Below are 17,800 nucleotides of genomic sequence, written 5' to 3' on the forward strand. Positions count from 1 at the left end.
TTTGAAATACAATGCTATGTCTAAACTAGAACTACACTTATTGCATGAAAGAATACAAAAGTACATAAACAGAAAAATGTATTAGTGGGAATCCCAACATTTCTAATTGTGCCACTTGATTCCATATTGTCTTTATCTGGACAAAATAAAGTTTTTTTTTTCCAGCCTCTCAGTATTGAGAATCACAATACACTGTAATCAATTCCCAGTATGTATAGGCAAATCGGATTAGTTGTGTCCTTTAAATACGTGTAACTATGTAGTAATTAATCAGCCTATGGCTTTCCTCCATATGTTATGGGGGTTATGTAATAAAATGCACAGACTTTACACAGGAGCAGTAACCCATAGCAGCCAATAAGAAGTTTGCTTTAAACAGGTGACCAGTAAATGTTGCCTGCTGATTGGTCTGCTCCTGGGCAGACTTAGTGCATTTTATCACATAACCCCCTAAGAGCTCTAATGATATGTTAAGGTTTTACTGTTGTGGTCCAGTTTTTAATGGCAGCCACACACCATTATTTTCTCCAGTACAGCATCCTATGTAACACCAGCTAGTATTCCTATGGTGGCATAAATAAAATATTGTGTGCTTACAATAAAGTGCTGTCTTTGTTACTTTGTGTAAGTAAATTATCACCAATAATCATGATTAGGGTTTGCAAAGCAACAACTGCTCCACAGAAAACGGCAAATCAGCAGTGACTAGTCCTGGGGTTAAAGCACATAAAAGATTATTTTATTTTGTGAAACAGTCACAGTAAAATGGTTTAAGAAGGGAAAAAAAACATTTTACACATATATAAATAAGATTCAGTGACAAATGTCATTTTAATGGAGGTGGTGAGCAACAAGAGACTAAAGGCACGGTTTAAATGTTATTTTATTAAATACCTTCTTGTTCAAGGTTTCAATGTAACAAAGCTATGAAGACCTACCAACATTCAGAACAAACAAACACAGGGTAATTGTTTTATTTTTCTATTATCATGCAAAGATTCTGCATCAAATGCCTCTCCAAGTCCTGTTGAAAACGTGATATTTATAATATATATTATATATATATATGCTTACATTAGCCCCATATGATAACAGTAACAATGCTAGAAGTGTACTGCTTTGTCAGATAATGACCATAACAAGCTAAGGTTTTCATTAACTTAACAAGTAAAACATGGTTCGGATTTTTTTTCTTTTCCCCAAAGTCAGTGCAAAAAAAAAACAAAAAAAAAAATGAAAAGTTGGTTCAGAAAAATGCATTAGATACAGAGCGATTCCCATAATATTAAGTAAACAGTGATGGACAGACCTAAAGAAGACATGCATAATTTTTTGTAATTTTTTTTTATTAAACTGCATATATTTCTTTTCCTGTTTGGTTTCCCTTATTTACTCCATTATAACTAATAAAAACCAACAAAAAGCTCATCTCCCCACCTTGTTAAGATTTAGTGCTGTTAAGAAGACAAAAGAATAAAATGAAGAAAAAAAAAAAAAAACAGCTCCCCCCTCAACAAAGAAGGAAAAATATCCCTCAAATGCATGAAGATATTCCCACTCCCCTCCCATGTGCTCTTATTATTTCACACAAGCACATCAAAATCTAATGCTTTTTGTCAGTTGTCCTCAACACCAACCACCTGAGCTTTCTGTCCCAAGTCTAACATGGCAAACACCTGGAGAACATGCTTCGTCCCTGTGGAAAGCTCACAAAAAGTTTTCTTTAGCAGAGTAGATTTTTGTGACTCTTGGGATCAAAGCTCATTGTATGAAAAGTCAAGAAAATGTGTGCATTCAAGGTAAGATATCTACAACCCATTCCTCACCAAATAAACAGTCTTTAGAATTTTTTTTATTTGTTTAAGTATTAAGGCGTCCAAGAAATGTGATGTTATCTTACATGTGATGGGATTGATGGATTGCGGTTTGTGGTTGGCTTTTTGCATGATGAACAAGCCCTGATGAAAGCCAACCCAAACTAGATTCTCTTGCTTGATGCAGGCTATTTGATTTAGAACTAACAATTGCTGCTACCGTGTGGTCCTACACTGGGCTACCTTGGTTCAGACAGCAGAGTTGTGATGTGGGTATATGAAGAAAAGCAGAATGCTTTACAGAAAACTGGGACAATGTGCTACCCTAAAAGCTCTGTTTTTGTATAAATGTAACTGGACACTGTTCCTTCTTGCAGGGAAATGAGGGCCCACCAGACCACACACTAGTTTTGAAGGTGCAGGCAAGCATAGAAAGACATGCATACATCTCTACGCATTCAGTTTCAGTGTATTATTTCACTCATGACAGTTCACTCATGACATACAAGCAGATAGATTCAAGATCTGCTTCTGAATACACAAAGCTTTATCGCTGTGAAAATATATCAACCCCCTTTAAACACATACCACGGGGGGAGTCATACACCTCTCCCGAAACATGGCAGTTTTTTTTTTTTTTTTTTTTTTTACTACATTTTTACAAGAGTTCATATCAACATCGCCACTAATGAAATGTTCCTTCTGCGGGGCGCACATTACCAGGATTACATTCTTTCCTTTACAAGAAATTCCTTCTTTATTCTGCCTGCTGATTACCTTACAAACTTAATTTCTTTTCATAGGAGTCTGCAGGTGACTGACAAATCTTCTCCAGCCCCTTGCTACATTGGAGGTAAAAGAACAGCCTCAGGCATATTAGCAAAATTTATGTGGAAGTGTGATTATGTATATAACAGTTTAAAAACATAGTAACTTCTCCTGAGGCTTTGCCTACACAATATACTCACGGGTCTACCTGCAAGTAAACACTTCAATGAATGAAGACAATAGCAGAGTCCTAAATGTTAGACCCAGTGTCTACTCTGGTGTTTACAAACCACCAGCTCGTACAATGTCTACAGTTTCTCTTACATTGTATTCCTATTTTTAGTTTGTACTAAAAGCTGCTCAGGGTGGCTACCACCTTCTCTATAAAAGCAGCTTTCCTTTCCTCAGCCTGATTTTAACAAACAGTATTTACGTATTAATGCTAGTTTTTGCTCTTTCTGAAATTTAAAAACACCTCCATACAGCAGGAACAGACACGATGGATCCATGAAATACAACAATTAGCCAGCAGCTGCTCCAGCCTCAGAATGCATGCAGAGTTTCGTGCATTTTTGGCCTCTGCCGGCATCAATATTTAAATTTTTTTGTACTTTTTATTTACTTTTTTCTTTTTTAAAACTTCAGAACTGACAGGACTGTTGCTGTCGTTCAGGCGATCCAGACTCACTCGCTAAGAACAGGTTCTTCCAGTTGAGAGGCTGAGCAAGCACACAAAAATATAAAAGAAAAAAAAGAAATGGTAAGTCAAGAATAAAGTACTACAAGAGAATCATATGCAGGGTGAGGCAGAATTTAAACAATAACAGAAAGATATACATTTTCAATAAAAGGGGCAATATATACCTGTGTTTAAAATGGCCTTGTGTGAAAATGAACTCTGCCTATTCTTTTAGTAAAGAAGGATTCAAAGTATTTATGTGTTACAATGAACAGTTCAGAACAGCAGAAACTAAAAAGTTTTCCATTTCCATTAATCCCAACCTTTTTGTCTGTTCAGAGAAATGGTCCAGTTATACAAACAGAATACAGGGATAGGATCCCTAATCCGGAAACCAGTTATCCAGAAAGTTCCAAATTACGGAAAGGCCATCTCCCATAGACTCCATTATAAACAAATAATTTTAATTTTTAAAAATGATTTCCTTTTTCTCTGTAGTTATAAAACAGAACCTTGTACTTGATACCAACTAAGATATAATTAATCCTTATTGGAGGCAAAACAATCCTATTAGGTTTAAATGATGTTTAAATTATTTTTTAGTAGACTTAAGGTATTGAGATCCAAATTACAGAAAGATCCCTTATTTGGAAAGCACCATGTCCCGATCATTCTGGATAATAGGTCATATACCTGTACTACAATTTTCCTAAAACAAAGCAATATTGTTATATGGGCTCTATCCCTGGCTTTCTGCAAATTCAAAGATGAAATGTGGTTTTATTTTTGGACTTTAGATCTCCTATAACATGTCTCACTAAGCAGCAATACTTTTCAGAATGTTTCAGATGAATTCTGTTCTAAAAACAGAAATGTTGTTTGTGTGAAGAAAAGGGATGTGTATACAGGCTTCCTTCAACTACTGCTGCAGCCATCTTCCCTTAGTTACTGTATTATGACCATGAGCTAAAAGATACCCATTTGCTTATTTATAGTAGATGGACTGCATTGCTTAGTGATATTATGCCAACATTTTAAGCTCTTGAGACTCCAAATACTTCATGGTGAGTGGCTATTATATGCAAAGAAACAATTTCAGTTAATGCATACCTGTGTAGGTTCCTCACTGGAGAGGGGCGGCTGGGGCCCCAGAACAGTGGTAGTGGACATTCAGCCATTTGCCATCCCTGCGGTACCAAACTCTGGTTTCTTCTGACTGTGTTGTGCGAGGCCGTCCCTGGGCATCAATGTACTGTGTCAGCCGGATGTAAGCAATGCAGGCAGCATCCTCTCCAATTACATGCACATGCGGATTCAGGATGGTGGTGTGGATAGGCTTGGTGTGTTTGGACAACACTGAAGAGAAACAGTCGGACAAAAACATAGAGTAAGTATAGAGCGGTGCAAAAAATCTTCATAAAGTCAGCTTTAAATTGTTTCACAATGCCAATTTTACTGAAAGTAAAAGACCCACAGCAGCCCGCAAGCATTGTCCCTTACTGGATGTGCCAAGACTGCTGAACGAGGTAGGACAACACCAGGGGGGGCAATGTAATGAATGCCATGTCAGTCAATCAATTATGATACCTCTAAAAATACTATTCTAAGCAATAAATATTTAGTGGCATCCCTCCAATAAGGACTTAGAGATGAATATCCATGATAATATGCTTAAGGCCAATGGCCAACTCTGTGTTTTCTGCTCCTTGTTGTGTGTGTACTACCTGTGCAAGTGGCCTATGCATGTAAGCATAAAGGTGGCCATAACTGGGCAGATTTAAGATGCTGATTTGGCCCCTTTAAACGGAATGAGCAGCTTATTTGCCTGTGTATGGGGCTCTCTGACCCCCTTCCCAAACCCCCAACAATTAGGCACTTTCTACCCCTAGTTACAGCCCAGACATTATCATATTATATTTATGATTATCAATATCATACTTACAGTTGTCAAAATAAAACTTATGGAAGTCCATCCCTTCAACAAGGTTGCCAAGAGCCTCTGGCTCAAAAGAAGTTAATCCTGGATCACAGATTTTCCTGCACATAATAGAAAACATATTTTAATATATACAGAATTTATAATACTTCCAGTTAATAACAAATATGTCAATCTGTCCATCTCAAGTGGTTCATCTATGTTGCTCTTAGATGTTTGTTACTCTGATGGTGACTGGTTCCTGTTCTGTGAGATTGCTGTGCTCTGCTTTTAGGTACTGCAGCTACTTTGCGTAGCTGTTATGTATCTTCTTTTTCTCTAGGACCCAGCATGGCTCTCTTAGTTTTAACTAAAAACTAAAATATATGAATAAACACCTCTACATTTTCTGTAAGACCTGTGAGTGCGGACTCTCTCTACAGCTACTCCATCTATTATTTTGGGACTGCACCCAGGCTCCGTTGGACCTACTTATACGTGAGTGCCTGTCTTCTTGCAACATACTATATATATATATATATATAAAATATATATATATATATATATATATATGTTGCAAGAAGACAGGTAGAAGACAGGTAGAGAGAGTAAAACCTCTATATTTTCTTAAGACCTGTGAGTGCGGACTCTCTCTCTATATATACTTATATGATACTGTCACCGCACTCATCCATAATGCGAACCCCGGTGCTCCGCAACTTCAAGACGCCGCTACGTCCCTCCACCATACAAAATTTGAAAAAGATGCAGCACACGGGTTATTTGCAAAAAAAGTGTATTAAAAAGAATCACATCACATATGCGACGTTTCGGACAAACTACATGCCCTTTATCAAGCCTGTAATAACGTGATCCATCCAGTGAATCACATTTAAAGGGATATACAGGAAATGACATCATACATTGAGCGTTACCATAGCAATACATTTCAAGTCATAGCAAACATTTTACAACTATAACATATCAGTCAAGTAGCAGCATTGCATGGAGGAAAACTATATAATTACATACAAATATTTACAAAAAGATATATACAGTGGTGTGAAAAACTATTTGCCCCCTTCCTGATTTCTTATTCTTTTGCATGTTTGTCACACAAAATGTTTCTGATCATCAAACACATTTAACTATTAGTCAAAGATAACACAAGTAAACACAAAATGCAGTTTTTAAATGAGGGTTTTTATTATTAAGGGAGAAAAAAAATCCAAACCTACATGGCCCTGTGTGAAAAAGTAATTGCCCCCTGAACCTAATAACTGGTTGGGCCACCCTTAGCAGCAATAACTGCAATCAAGCGTTTGCGATAACTTGCAACGAGTCTTTTACAGCACTCTGGAGGAATTTTTGCCTACTCATCTTTGCAGAATTATTGTAATTCAGCTTTATTTGAGGGTTTTCTAGCATGAACCGCCTTTTTAAGGTCATGCCACAACATCTCACTAGGATTCAGGTCAGGACTTTGACTAGGCCACTCCAAAGTCTTCATTTTGTTTTTCTTCAGCCATTCAGAGGTGGATTTGCTGGTTTGTTTTGGGTCATTGTCCTGCTGCAGCACCCAAGATCGCTTCAGCTTGAGTTGACGAACAGATGGCCGGACATTCTCCTTCAGGATTTTTTGGTAGACAATAGAATTCATGGTTCCATCTATCACAGCAAGCCTTCCAGGTCCTGAAGCAGCAAAACAACCCCAGACCATCACACTACCACCACCATATTTTACTGTTGGTATGATGTTCTTTTTCTGAAATGCTGTGTTACTTTTACACCAGATGTAACGGGACACGCACCTTCCAAAAAGTTCAACTTTTGTCTCGTCGGTCCACAAGATATTTTCCCAAAAGTCTTGGCAACCATTGAGATGTTTTTTTAGCAAAATTGAGACGAGCCATAATGTTCTTTTTGCTTAAAAGTGGTTTGCGCCTTGGAAATCTGCCATGCAGGCCGTTTTTGCCCAGTCTCTTTCTTATGGTGGAGTCGTGAACACTGACCTTAATTGAGGCAAGTGAGGCCTGCAGTTCTTTAGATGTTGTCCTGGGGTCTTTTGTGGCCTCTCGGATGAGTTGTCTCTGCGCTCTTGGGGTAATTTTGGTCGGCCGGCCACTCCTGGGAAGGTTCACCACTGTTCCATGTTTTTGCCATTTGTGGATAATGGCTCTCACTGTGGTTCGCTGGAGTCCCAAAGCTTTACAAATGGCTTTATAACCTTTACCAGACTGATAGATCTCAATTACTTTTGTTCTCATTTGTTCCTGAATTTCTTTGGATCTTGGCATGATGTCTAGCTTTTGAGGTGCTTTTGGTCTACTTCTCTGTGTCAGGTAGCTCCTATTTAAGTGATTTCTTGATTGAAACAGGTGTGGCAGTAATCAGGCCTGGGGGTGACTACAGAAATTGATATTGAAATTGAAAATTTAAATTGATAAACCACAGTTAAGTTATTTTTTAACAAGGGGGGCAATCACTTTTTCACACAGGGCCATGTAGATTTGGAGTTTTTTTTCTCCCTTAATAACGTAAACCTTCATTTAAAAACTGCATTTTGTGTTCAATTATGTTATCTTTGACTAATAGTTAACGGTTTTTGATGATCAGAAACATTTAAGTGTGACAAACATGCAAAAGAATAAGAAATCAGGAAGGGGGCAAATAGTTTTTCACACCACTGTATATATCCTTGATAAAGGTCCTAATGAGGACCGAAACGTTGGTTTTTAAACAATGAGTTTTCAATAAAAAAATTTTTTTGAATTTTAAGGGTGTGCCGGCCATGGATTATTTCATGCTAAATACTCAGATTTTGGCTGTGCACCCCACAGAATACTAAAGCCTTGGAGTGCAGACACCATCAGGACTGATTATATATATATATTGATTGATTGTCTACGCTATTGAGGACTGCACCCAGGCATCCATTGTTGATTTATCGTGAGTGCCGACCTTGTCATTTTTGAATTAGATTTATATATATATATATATATATATATATATATATATATATATATAAATCTAATTCAAAAATGACAACACAACATGATGCAAAATTTTTCTTTACGTCTTTGAAAAGTTGGTGCTTGAAAATTGTGTTCTCATTTTTTATTTCACATTTACATTTTTTTTAGTTATATTGTATCCCGCTGGCATGAAGTGGGTCAGTGGTCCCATTCAATCAGATCAAATAATGACAAAATACATGCATGTTAATCCAATCCATGTCACGTCAAATCTGCACTTGAAGAAAGAACAGTCCTAGCTCCAACCTTGTTGTACCATATACAGAATACCTATGGAGTTTTAACACACATTGGTCTACTCCAGTGGATATGTAGTGATTTGATCCATGATTCCAGTTCATGCCAAGGCATGAAATAAGTTGGATTTATTCTGTCACATTGAATGAAAATAAATATGTTCTATCTAGACCATGTTATTGTGTCAACCTTGACGCTTACCTTTAAAACATGTTTTTAACAGTGTTTTTCCTAGTAATTTGTCACTTTCAACTTGTCATTCAGTGAAACTCAACCATGCAGTTTAGCCATTAGCTGTTTCACTAAATAAGGGCTTCATTTTCTTTGCCTGAACATTTATATTGCCTTGAGAAATATTTATTGCCCTTTCAGGCAATATATATCTGCCATATCAGACTGACCCTTATCAAATGAGCATGCAAATGGCTAGTGTTTACATTGCCTAAAATTGTATCTCTATTTTCCTTGTGTTACATTTGCCCTATCTATCCACAGAAAAATCATGAATAATCTGTAAAATATGTGTGCTTACTGACAATCATTGGTTATAATATAAGGCTGCTAATATTTCACTTGTGCCACTTTCACATTCAGACTTAAGTATTACAAGAAGATGTCAAGTATTCTGGTTTGCTTTATACCGCCTGCACTTTATTTCTTTTAAACATATCCATAATGTCATCCCCCTTTTGAATGAACACCCTAACACATCTATTCAATGTTTACCTCTTGACTGGAATCATGCCCTCTCATTTAAACTATGCACTTATCACCTATTTTCTTATAAAAACTATCCCTCATCTCAATTTACCTGAAAGTCTGATCATGGCTTGCTTGGCTCCCTTCAATTTGGTTTTCAGCTACATCTTTCCACAGAGTGCTCAAACCAAGCAATAACCTGTTACCCACAAAAGTTAAAAAACGCTTCTCTTTACCAAGACTCCTAAATCAGAAGCTTTTAAAGTTGTAGATCACCTGCTCCTCTTCTATTTCCTTCATTTTCTTGGCTACTCTAACACTGCCCAGTCCGGATAATTTTCTTACCTTTCAAATCACTCTTTAAGTACATGGATTATCATCTCCTAGGTCCCTATGTATCCTTTCTTTATACTTCCTGGTTTGGGCAAACATTCAATTCATATGGATTCCAAAACTATCTTCTGTTCTGATGATACTTAAATGTATACATCCTCTACAATCGCACCCAGATCTTTTAAACTGTGTCTTTTTTCTGCCATATCTACTTGGATGTCACAGTGTTGCCTTAAAGGGACAGTTTCAACATGAGCTCATTGAATAGGGCTTGTGCTGAACATACCTTTTTGCTTTTGATCTTTTAATCATAAAAGTTTTTATTATGTATGGCAATAAACAAGAATATGAAGCCATTTTCACGTTAGCACTTCCTGTCACTTTTTGATCCCCGAAGAACTTTAAAGAAGCTGATAAATTTATTACCAATAATAAACCTGTCCCTCCCATTCTAAGGCTGCATCCTTCACTTTGTGGATCTTTCCCATCCCTGCACTGTGTGTCGCAACTTGTCTCTCTCTCTTGCATAATAATGATGATAATAATAATAATAATAATAATAATAACAACAACAACAGTAACATTATTTACCCAACACTTTTACCCATATAAGAAATCAAACTTATATGGTAACGGTATTCTTTCATAAGTTCTTTGTATATAGGATGTATTCCATGTATAAACACAGGTATATACACTTTTAACATAACTTACGTGTAGGCTTCAAAATCCCCATTGTTGATAGCTTCAATTAGCTGTTCTGTTATCTTGATGATCTCCTGTTTGCGCACTGATATAAAAGAGAGACCAAATTAGCTTGATTACTGGTTGAATTTCACAATGCTAATGAAGAATGTGGGATCATTTTTTGCTTCTAAAAGTGGAGAGCAATGATTTCATAAAAAGAGTGACATGATCTAAAGAAGGAACCCAGCACAAACAAACAGAGAATGGAAGAGATTCCAAGCAGCAATTGTGTTTAGCCCAAAGTCAGAATCATGCTCCCATACAAGGTGCTCAAGGGTGTATTTATGGGGGAAAACCGCCCCCTTGTGCATAGTAACAGGTGAATGCCATCTTCGTCACAGCCTACAAATACGGAGCAGAACCAGGAAGTATCTGTATTTTGCAGTTAGTAGAGACAAATACACTTATACAGAGGTAAGATTGCCATCACCACTAGTCCATCAAAAACAAATTCCTTATTATTCTGTTTACAAACTGAAAATATACCCAACTTAGTATGGTGAGCCAGTTTATTAAAACATGGACAAATGCCCTTCAATAAATAGACATTTACAGAACCCTCCATGTAAAATGTTGGGCAATGAATATTTACCAAGATGTCTCTACAAAGGCACGTAGCTTTCTTCCATAAGAGTAAACATACAGCACATATGGAATATTCTGTAAATAGCAACTAATATTATACTGTATATTTTAAATAAGCAAAAACAAAACTTATCTATATACAAAGTATAAACAGAGTATATTTTTCCATTGAGGAACACCAAACTGAATTGAACCTTCCACGCTAAATGTAACACATCTGTGTCATAAGGGGGATTAGCAGAGACTTCTCTTATATTGTTTTAAGAGTCAGATTCAGTAGATGAAAGGAAAAAAATACTGCTTTCAACTGCAAATACATCTACACAAAAACTAATTATATCTTTTATATTTCTTAATAGGCCCTCTCCTATTTATTTTCCAGTTGCTCATCCAGACCACTGCCTGGTTACTAGAGTAAACTGCACACTAGCAACTTTAAAGCACATGTAAACCCCACCCCACAAAAATGTGATCAGTGAAAAGCCTCTTTGAAATCGTTATATACCTGCCACAAAAGGTTAATAGTAAGGCTGGTGCATCCACTTAATCACTTTGGATTCATTTTCCTATTCTAACCCACTTGGCCCCCTCCCTTATGAATTTGCTTTGGCTTTTGGCTACTGAGCATGCTTAGTTCTTCTGAACTCAGGTTACCAAACATACCCTACAGTCTAGCAGCCAATGGAGAGGTGGCAGTGCTGGTTTCCATAGAAACTCTGCTCTAGCTTTGCACTCTCCTAAAAAACATGTATCTCCAGCAGAGTGCATAGCTAGAGCAGAGTTGAGAAGAACGGAGCATGCTTACTACACCTCTCCTGAGCTCAGCTTAAAGGAGTGAAGACAAGTTTCAAGTTGTCTTAGAACAGGACTCTCTACATCATATTAAAAGTTAATTTAAATGTGAAAAGACCCTTTAACTATTACAGTGCTCTATCCAAGAAGTTCTGCCTGTGTAAGCCTGCATTCTTCATTGCATGAATTTTACAGCAAACACGTGCTGTCTGCAGATGTAAATATCACTGATGACGTTGGGGGAAATGAGTGCTGGGTGAATGCAGCTATTTGTTTTAGGAAAATCGCGCTGGCCAACAGAGGGGATCTATGCAGTAAAAATGATGTGGTATTGATGAGGGAGATGTGCCCAATTTATATACATAGTAGGAAAATGTAGAGTTCACATGTCCATGAATAGCCATTGAAATTCCAAAAACAGTAGAGTTGCTAAACAAAAATAAAAAAATAAAGTGCAGCTGCAAATTGTCTCAGAATATAATTGTTTAGCTCATACAAACAGTTTACTTAAAGGTGAACTATCCTGTTAAGTTCTTTGTTTTTACTTGTGCCAGTAATAAAAATCAAGAGGGGTGCAATGTCACATGGTTAGAAAATTATACTCCCTAATTGAAAGAAAAGTGCATTATACGTGTTAGTACATATAAAAGTTCTCATATGCTCCTGTAGTTTTCATCAGGATTATGTAATACATTGTTTATCCATACATTTAAGAATGTATGGTAAAGTGAGACTCTCATCACAAAATTAATATTCTTATAAACAATCTCATTTTGTATGTAATATAAGCAGTTCTGTTGGATTTTCTGTCACCTATTTAAACTTAATGTTCTAGTTAAAATACAATTTAGGCCTAAAGCAAGACAGGGTGTTACACTCAAAATGTAAGTTGCTTTTATGTTTTCAAAATTAGATGAATTTCCTACATACCACACTGCTTTTTGATGCAAATAAAATCTATTTTGGGTCCATCTAATTCTTCTTGTTTATGCTGACAACTGGAATAGCTAGAAAGCTCTATTTCGTATTCCCTGCCATTATCAGATTTAAGAGCTACAGTATGTTGTGTGCCAAAATGAAAGCCATTTAAGCATGGCGGTTCATTTAATGTAATTTTCCAAGGTGTCAAACGGATTTACTTGGTACTGGAAGGCCAACATCTCTAATTACATATTGCTAAATAAAAATACTCTATTTCTATATTTATTTATTAAATATCCATTACAGGGGAACATAGATATGTCCCATCTGAGTATGGAACACGTAGAAAATCAACATCACTACTGGTAAAAGTTTCAAGTCTATATGATGAGTACGACTAATAACACACACATATATATTATATACACACAAACAAACTGGTAGTCTTGGTTGGGGAGGTGTTTTGCTGGCATTAAAATAAAGCACTTAAAGTGATATTGACACTAAAAAATGACTCCTCAAAATATGAATGTACATAATCATTTAATCTGTCAGAACTATTTGTAAAAGACGAAAAGCTAAAAGAGATGACATGGCCTTCAAATCTCCTGACCTTTACCTGAGCTGATTTAGGATGAATTGGATAGCAAGGTCAAGGCTAATCTGCAGCTGTGTCTTAACAACTACCTTGAGTCTTTGCTTAATGGTATGCTCAGAGTTTGTTTCTAATGTGCCCACTGCAAAATGTAGCTACTTCAATATCAAAAACTTTTGACTAGCAGTGTACACACACAAAAACATTAATGAGGTCCGGGTGACTGAAGCACGCCACTGGAACAATTAAAAAAAGAAAGTAATGATTAGTGATATCTTTTGTGGAAGCCTGAGGAGGCAGTGTTGCCATCACTGGTAGCAATTTATAGTTTTATACTGTGAATTCTGTAAAAATTAGACTGTTGGTTATACTGCGGGCAAAGCACAGCACCCACATTATTAAACCATCACAATAATTCCTAATAGAAAAGCAGGTTAATAGTAAAGAAGAGGCAAGATTGTACACCAAGAGCCCTGTATATTTTGCTTACAGCCTCTGTTTAAATACAAAAGTGTTGAACAAGTATTACACAAACTAAGGGGTACTGGCTCAAAGTTACTCGTAAAGTATAGGCAAATACTGCAAAATTTATAACGTAATTACTAAATTACATCACAGCAAAAATTACAAGTAGATATTATAGGTATAATCTTATTAACATTAAGTTAGTACAGGTATGGGTTCCATTATCCGAAAACCCGTTATCCAGAAAGCTCCGAATTACAGAAACCCTGTCTCCCATAGACCCCATTTTAATCAAATAATTTAGATTTTTAAAATTGAAAAATGTATCAAATTTCTCTGTAATAATAAAACAGTGCCTTGTACTTGATTCCAACTAAGATATAATTGATGCTTATTGGAGGCAAAACAATCCTTTTGGGTTTAATTAATGTTTTATTGATCTTTAAGTAGACTTAAGGTACAAAGATCCAAATTACGGAAAGACCCCTTAACTGGAATGCCCTTGGTCCCAAGCATTCTTGATAATGGGTCCTATATCTGTACTTAGATGGGCAGATTCTGAAAACATTAAAAAAAATGGATAGTGTGAGCATAAATCATCTTTTCTTGAAGACAGAAAAGGTAGACAAGTATAAGTATGGTGTGAAAAGCAAAAGAGATCAATAAAATGGGTTGGGAGCTAGAAGGGATGACTAAGAAAGAGTGAGGCTCTAACCACTACAGCCACCCTCGGTCTAACTTACACAATGAACTGCTAAGAGAAAATGGTACAACTGGAGTGAGCATAGGCTCCGACTGAGCAGGCTCTAGCTCCACAGTTTGCCCTGGGCTGTCCCAGGCAAGCAGTTTCTCCTCACAAGACTGCGCAGCTGTAAAATAAACACATGCATTAAGAAAATTAAAAGAAACATAACAAGAAACCAATGTTGTAAGTATTCCCTCTTGATAAGAAAGATCAATGCTGAAAGACTGGCAATAACCATAACCACATTATCTTGCTAATGGTTATTATACTACTTTGGCAACAGGTCACAACTATTGAGCAATGCCATTTTAATATTACACAAAATGGCTACTGATATTTCCAGCTCGCACCTAGATAATTATGTGGTCATGAATGAAATATCAAGATGTAAAATATTTCTGCATCATCTTATTTTTTTGTTACTGTGTTATCACAGGTAGCTTTATCCTAAGCTACAGAAATCAGATTTTCCTATATCTACAAAATACACTTAATCAGTAAATGTGTTTGATTTTTAAAGGTGAACTAAAGCCTAAAAAGTAATATGGTTAGACGTCATATTTTACATAAAATATTTACTGCACCAGACTAAAGGTTCAGCATCTCTATAGTAGTAATGATCAAAGTTTTCAAAGTTGCCACATGGATTCTGTTAGTGACACTGCACATGCTCAGTGTGATCTGAGCAGCTGTTGAGAAGCTAAGATTAGGGGTCATCACAAATTATGAAGCCGAAAATGAGGTTGGCCTGTAATATAAGCTGATGCTTTAGGGCTGATTATTAAATCATGATGCTTATTGAACCATGAAATGAGCTGCCAGGTACTAAGAATCTCAATGAATTACTAAACAGCCTTATATTGTGACTTTTAGATTCCATATACACAGTATATTGTGTCCCTAAGCTCTGGTAACTGACAGCAGCACAGAGCAGTAAAAAAAAGAAAATGGGGAGTTACTGGGGGCATCTTCGGAGGCACAGATCTTCCCTGCAAAAGTTCAGTGGTTGCCTTAGGCTGGTACAGAAGCCCTAAACATTTAAAGCATTTCTACCCTACTTCTTTGTTAAGCTTTAGTTCTCCTTTAAGTATATAGGCAATAAACCTTACTACAAAAACTTCCAAACCTATCTAACAATAAAAAAATCTAGGTAATAACCACAAGAACAAAATATGTAGGAAGTCTTGTTCTAGTTTTTCCTAAGAGGTATACTAAAACTAAATGCCTATGTAGACAACACAGACAACACAGAACAGAAGATAAAGCAGGAGAAGGCTCGGTGGTAAGGAGAGGGATATCAGAGCACTGCACACAGGACTTACTGCTAGAGCCACACAGACCAATCTGCGAATGCAAGGACTCAGTCTGTATTTTGCTTTCACTTTGGCTCCATCCTTGGAGAAGCAAAGGGCCATCCCCAGGACAGAAAGGATTTGCTGATATTATTTTTTTTGATAAACACATAGAAGACAATTTTAATTAAATAGATAAAACAACAAAGGTTACAATATTCAGACTGGCTAGGTTGCCTTAATAACTCAAACTGCTACAGTCAGCAAAGACAACACGTTTTTATTTCTAAACATCACATAAGCTACTGTACCGACACACTATTCACCTGTGATCCCCAGCTTGAATATCTGCAAAGCTTATTAATACCAAGGACCCTAACTGTAAAACATCAAGTAGTATGGCTGAATGATGTTTGTGGATTTGCATATTTTTCCAACTTTTCAACCTTCACTGAAATGTTTCATTGCTATTTAACTTAGAGCAATTTTTTTTGCCAGCTTAGATTTAGTGAACTGTAATGAAGAAATTCTTTTCACTAAAAGATGGAAAACAACTAATACTTGCGGTTGGTGAAAAGCAATTGAATTAATAGGATTTTAGTTCCAGCATTTTGCACTTTGACTGAACTATCATTACTACACCAACTACGTTGACATCACTGGCTTCTTTTAAAAAAAAATTAAAGCTTTATAAATACACATTTAAAATATTAGGGGTCATATAATATATGATGTGACGTGCTTTTACCCAAAAAGCACAATTTTTTCCCAGCATGCCCCTGCAATGGAACTTGCTCATATCAGGCACAAAGATTTGTGCCAGCTAGTAATTACCATGCAAAGGAAAGCACATGGGTGTCCACATGCATGCATCTCACTAGCCTGCTATTCAGTTGGTGATAAATGGAGTGCCTCTGGGAGAGTGGTACTTATTGCCTGACTAAAAGCCAAGTGTTAACTACAGGATTCCCTTGTGTCCAAAAGCTCTGAGCACTACTTGTTTCCTAAATGGCACAAGAGCATATGGTTAACCTTACTGTTGGTGAATATATTAAGTGAATGGTGTGTTAACTTGCAAAAGTTTGCTCCATTTAACACACCTAGAGCTGGCACCTCCAATTATGAGCACCGTACAATCAGCCAATATAAGTAAATATACAGTGCAGATGTTTTACTGTAATATAAATACATTATTAATCTAAACTATTTTATTCTGTAATTGTAAGATTTATCTGTATTCTACTATTATTCATTTATAGATATACAAAACTATTTTTTTCATCTTTCCTATGTATTTATACATTTTTTTGTTGTGGCATTATAGTGATACAGTTAATACAGCACCAAAGCGAATAGAATTGACAATATATTTGGCGCCTTAAATTGAGCATGAATGTGATCACAAGTTTGGTTGCATTTGGAGCTGTTACTTTCCAGTATCTCTCATGCTTCTAAAATCATGATGCCAGGCATACAGTAGTACCTAGTTACATAGTGGATAAAGGTTAAGAAGACACGTGTCCACCAAGTTCAAACATTTTGTTAAAAGCTGCCTAACACCTTTGAATTTCAGAGGAAGGCAATAAAGCCTTTTCAATAACTCCAAGGGCAATCAGAAAAGTCCCTGGATCAACTTTGTACTAAGAGTCAATTTCTGAAACTTTGTATTTCTTTAAAAAGCATCCAGTCTTTTCTTGAAACTATTGAATTTATCTCCCTGGGCAACAGAATTCACTTTAAAAACTCTTTTTCATATTTTATGATGGGATCTTCATTCTATGGCTACCCTCTTGTTCGCTGTCAAGATTTGCTGCATTCTGGTATGGGCCCCTTATATATTAATACACACACACACACACACACACATATCTCAAGCACTGCTTGTTACAGCAAAGTTCATTATCCACAAGTACCCCTGTGTCCTTCTCCAGCAAAGATTTACTGAACTTAAGGTGGTCATACACACGGGCAGATTTCAGCTGCCGATTCTGGTCCTTCAGATCGATTCGGCAGCTTATCTGCCCGTGTATGGGAACCCTTGACAGGCCTACCTGACCCTAAAGTTCGTCGCATCTCGATTGGGCAGGCTTGAATTTCTGTCTGTTCGGGGACCGCATCGGCTCATTGATGCGGTTCTCGGTCCGATGGTACCTATGCCCACCATTGCATTTAGCCCAA

General features: G+C 36.7%; 1 protein-coding gene across 31 annotated transcripts in view; it reads right to left on the minus strand.

Annotated features, from left to right (window-relative positions):
* Positions 1-717: 717 nt before the first annotated feature.
* camk2g (calcium/calmodulin dependent protein kinase (CaM kinase) II gamma) overlaps positions 718-17,800 on the minus strand; it is a 172,767-nt gene continuing 155,684 nt past the window's right edge. For 12 of the 31 annotated variants that reach the window (XM_012965995.3, XM_012965993.3, XM_012965990.3 and 9 more), the window contains 6 exons: positions 15,653-15,766; positions 14,329-14,454; positions 10,195-10,270; positions 5,204-5,298; positions 4,372-4,617; positions 718-3,301 (listed from right to left, as the gene is read on the minus strand). In XM_012965995.3, the coding sequence (XP_012821449.1) occupies positions 4,385-4,617; positions 5,204-5,298; positions 10,195-10,270; positions 14,329-14,454; positions 15,653-15,766 (644 nt within the window). In that variant the 3' untranslated portion in view covers positions 718-3,301; positions 4,372-4,384. The remainder of the gene's footprint in view (positions 3,302-4,371; positions 4,618-5,203; positions 5,299-10,194; positions 10,271-14,328; positions 14,455-15,652; positions 15,767-17,800) is intronic. The other 19 variants (XM_012966010.3, XM_012966015.3, XM_012966006.3 and 16 more) reach the window with 3 other exon arrangements.

The sequence above is a fragment of the Xenopus tropicalis genome, chromosome 7, assembly GCF_000004195.4.
Source record: "Xenopus tropicalis strain Nigerian chromosome 7, UCB_Xtro_10.0, whole genome shotgun sequence".
Classification (NCBI taxonomy): Eukaryota; Metazoa; Chordata; class Amphibia; order Anura; family Pipidae; genus Xenopus; species Xenopus tropicalis.